The sequence below is a fragment of the Salmo salar genome, chromosome 06 (assembly GCF_965601325.2).
Source record: "Salmo salar chromosome 06, fSalSal1, whole genome shotgun sequence".
NCBI lineage: Eukaryota > Metazoa > Chordata > Actinopteri > Salmoniformes > Salmonidae > Salmo > Salmo salar.
This window is the reverse complement of record NC_138296.1, coordinates 47,689,619-47,693,760: the sequence shown is the minus strand read 5'-3', so window position 1 is coordinate 47,693,760 and position 4,142 is coordinate 47,689,619. Positions and strand designations below refer to the sequence as shown.

Here is a 4,142-nt window from a genome sequence, read left to right as displayed (position 1 = left end):
CGGCTAGCCTACCATGGACCAAATTCCCACCAGGCTAGCCTAGACAAAAACAATAACTTGGTCAACACATTGTGTTCTTTATCAGCTCTTGGTTATGACGATTTATCTTGGCAAACGTCTTTACCAAAACAGTTTTAGCATATGTGTTGTGTTTATTTTTTCACAGAATTAATTCACAGTAAGAACGCATTTGCCCCAGCAATAGCTTATTGGAAGATAATGAAAACATTTCAATGATATTTAAAATCGCAAATGGTTCGTTTTTGTATCTTTAGTACCCCAAAATCTGAAACCAACGGCCTATACAACCTTTAGAGATTTCATGTGTTGCCCTATAATAGATGAAACCATCACAACATAATTGTGTGGAAATAATATTAACGACAATAATAATAGGACTTATTATTATTATAACACGCTGCATTTTGAACATATCAACTGTGCAATAGCAAATTATGCATTTGCCAAGACCAGTAACATATATTTGGTAGACCAATACATCTCAAACAATCTCTATTTGTATTTTTCTTATCTGAAATAACTGTTTGAATGATCTATCAAAAAGAATTGCACTTTTCATTTACTAGTAACTACATAATCAAAAACACTTAGGCCACATTATAAAAGTTTGTTTTTATTTCAACTAGGAAAATAATGTACAATAAATAATTTGAAATTTACTATTAAAGAATCTCAATAAATAAACTAGTTCTAAAACTCATCAACGGGATCAACGCCCATCTCGAAAGAATTTCTAAAAGCAGTTCAACTATCCTTTAGGCCTATATATCTGATAGGCCTACATTTCCTGAGAATTAAGCGATTGAGCTGCACTGAACAGTTTTGAAACATTAAGGAGACAGTATAGTATTTTACTGTAACTGCCAATTAATACTGTCAGAAAACAAGAAGGCAATAAATACCTGAAATTTGAACAAGGGGAAATCCGTATGTGATTTCGATGGAGTAAACCAAAATTATAATGCCAGGAAAGGACATAATCGCTCCTTTGCTATCTCAGGTTCTATGTTATCTTCAAAATGAACCCAGGAATCTTTTTCATAAATGTTTCAGGAATGTTGCCGAGAAGCATTCATACCATTGTAATACGGTGGGGCATTCTCCTTAATTCGATTGTTCTGTATTGTTGTTGTTGTTGTTGTTGTTAGAACTGTAAATGTTGTAAATCTATTGTACAAAGTGTGCTTGTAAATAAGTCAAAGTCCGCCTCGGAGAAATCTACCGGGCTGTCGAGCGAGCTCTGCAAGCTGGGCGATAAAGCGTCAGAAATCTGGAGGCAGGAATCAGCAGAAAAGAAATTCAAATCGGGCAGGGAGGAGGCGTCCTGCTGCTCTGAAAACGAATGATCCGGGCCAGATGCGCCACCGTCGCCCATTGTTGCGGGGTTATCTGCAGTGGGCGTTGGGAACCGGGTCGACCGCACAGTTGTGTCAGAGACTGATGTGGGCTCCTGGCAGCTCAGCTGGTCCTCCTCAGGCGTGGGCTGGTTATTGTCACTGCTGTTCGTGTAGGAGGCTGCCGAGTTACACGTCTCCCCCTCAGACGCAGCCGAGCCCGAGGCTTCCAGTGGCTGGCTCGAGTAAGGCGAGGAAGCATCGGCACCTTCCAGGGGCTCGAACCCGCCGGGGTCGCCCTCTTGGCCTTCCCTGTGGTGTGTCGTTTGCCGCTTGTGCTTCATCCTCCGGTTCTGGAACCACACTTTGACCTGTCTCTCGGTTAGATCCAGAAGGGCAGCTATTTCCACCCGCCGGGGCCGACAGAGATATTTGTTGAAGTGGAACTCCTTCTCCAGCTCCAGTAGCTGCGTGTTGGTGTAGGCAGTCCTCAGCCTCCGGGATCCGCTGCCGCTGTCTAGTCCACCCTGCGCCTCTGCAAAAGCCCAGACATAGAACATAAATAAGTCCAAAATAGCAAGCTAATAGGGTTGAGTCTAGACATTTGACACGCAGCTACTGAAAACCATCAAAATGAACGAGGCGTATCAAAATCTCAATAGGCCTACCCCACGTGCATTATTTTCAAATGACTGCAGTGCTTCTCTGATGTCAGTGTATGAGGTTTTCAGAGAACACGCGTTTTTCCTCTAAACCCCATATTTTGTTTTGTCCCATTGCCTCCACATTATATACTGACATCCAACATGGCTACCCCAAACCTCGAGACATGGTTATGAATATATATATCATTAAGACAGCACTGACACTGACTGCGATTAAATCGTTATTCCAGGACAAGATTTGCAATCTGTATCTTGAGAAAGGCAACTTTATCAGCAAGAATACACACACACACACACTCACACACATCCGCGTTATGCATAGAATATCTGACACATACAGGCATTACAAAGACTTTGCAATATAGCTAACATATAGCCGATTATGTGTAGGCTATATCAATGTTTATATGCCTGACATCAAATCACGCAATGCAAGAGATGGATATGTTACAGTGAAATACAATCGAAAATTGTGTAATAGATTAGTAACAATAAGGATTATGACGGGAAATAGCTCATTCAAAGCAACACTGCAGCATAATGCAGGTCTCTGTGACTCCTCCATACACACGACACAGAGCAGAAGGGCACTCATATTTCAGAAATAAATGCATGCTTCTTGTCCTTTTATTAACATCAACATGAGACAAATGCCCTGCAACAACGATTGAGAAAGATTAGGCTTCCATATCTGTTTCTATGAGGTGCAGTATAGACCAACATGCAATGGAACCATGCAAATAAAGAAAATGGAAAAGAAAAGAAACGACAGAAAAAAAATGAATAGCCTTGTCTTTTACATCATGTACCGACCTGTCGGTGATTCAAGTCCTGCAGTGGCGTACCCGGAGGATGCCGGAGAGGGAGAAGAGGAGGCTACCGTGGCATTCCCAGATTTGGTTCCCTTTTTCGAAGATTTCTTCTCTTTCATCCAGGGGAACTCGTGTGCCAGCGGGCCAGCCGTACTCGCCGGCGGGGCTGGGCCCTGTTGCGGCTGTGGCGTCCGAAGCTGGAGGCCATTGGAGGTTCGCTTTTGGCTTCTCGGTCGCGCCTGGCTGCTTGTGCAGGGACTCAGGCTGGGGATGGTGTGCTCGAAAGGAGGAGGAATTACTGTCGAGTCCTTGATTGATGAAGTTTGAAATGACTCCAGGACAGCGGGAAAAGACGTCAGGCACTCTGCAAGGGAAGGCTGGCTGTTTATGAACCCAATCTCCCTCTCAAATTCAAAATTCATAGCTTATCCTAGTCCACAGGCGGACGGCGAGATCAAAACGAGCAAAATAAAAACAAAAACGCGTGATTATTAGCTCCCCGCTGTCCCGTATTTGCGGGCTTTAATAATTGTGTATATTGGTGATATTACTAGCGTATGGGGACCTTGGTCTACTAAACTGAAGACTATGGGCGAAATTGCAGCCAATTCCTGGTCACATGACCAGATTCAACCAATGGAAAGCCGGGGCCTGGTGGCTAAAGAAAGCATTATTTTCAGCAAATGCTCAAAAATACCATAAGATATTGGTTTGTGTTAGCAGGGGGTATTATATTCGAAATCAAAAAAAGTGTTCGGTTGCCAACTGTCTCACCTCGCTGTTTCGAGTGGGAGGTTATGTGAGTCCCTTCATGTCAAACAATGGAGATTTGCATGCAGATATTCTGCCTGGACCCTGGTGATGTAATCCAGTAAAACGTGGTTATTGTTAAGAGCACATTTACAATATGGCAAACGGGGTGTTTATACAAAAGAAGGCCATTAATCTTAAAAGTTTGACAGGAGGAGCAGACTTAAGGTAAAAAAATATCTCCACCCAACCTAGATGGGAGATGTCTCAACAGGAGGCTGAGATTCGCTTGGCAAAATACTGAAGAACGGTTTCCTAGAGCCTAACATAGCAGCCTGCATGGTGTAATGGTAGACTGCTATATTTTTGTTTTCATAAAGGGAAGCTACAGAGTGAAGAGAGAGGTCGGTGTGTGTAAGTGTATAATTATATTATGTTATCTCTCTATAACTGCTAGCCTAGCTCTTTATCACCTTGCGGAGAGATATGCTACTAAATTATATATTGTGCGTGTGCGTGTGTGTGTGTGTGTTTGAAATGGTCCTAAAAATATGCAGCCC

At 42.8% G+C, this 4,142-nt stretch overlaps 1 protein-coding gene across 1 annotated transcript; it reads right to left on the bottom strand.

Annotated features, from left to right (window-relative positions):
* Window positions 1-932: 932 nt before the first annotated feature.
* Window positions 933-3,447, bottom strand: hoxb2ab (homeobox protein HoxB2ab). Its single transcript, NM_001139582.1, is given in 2 exon segments — window positions 933-1,890; window positions 2,834-3,447. Coding segments are annotated over 2 exon segments (1,146 nt in total). The 5' UTR covers window positions 3,255-3,447; the 3' UTR covers window positions 933-1,165.
* Window positions 3,448-4,142: the final 695 nt, after the last annotated feature.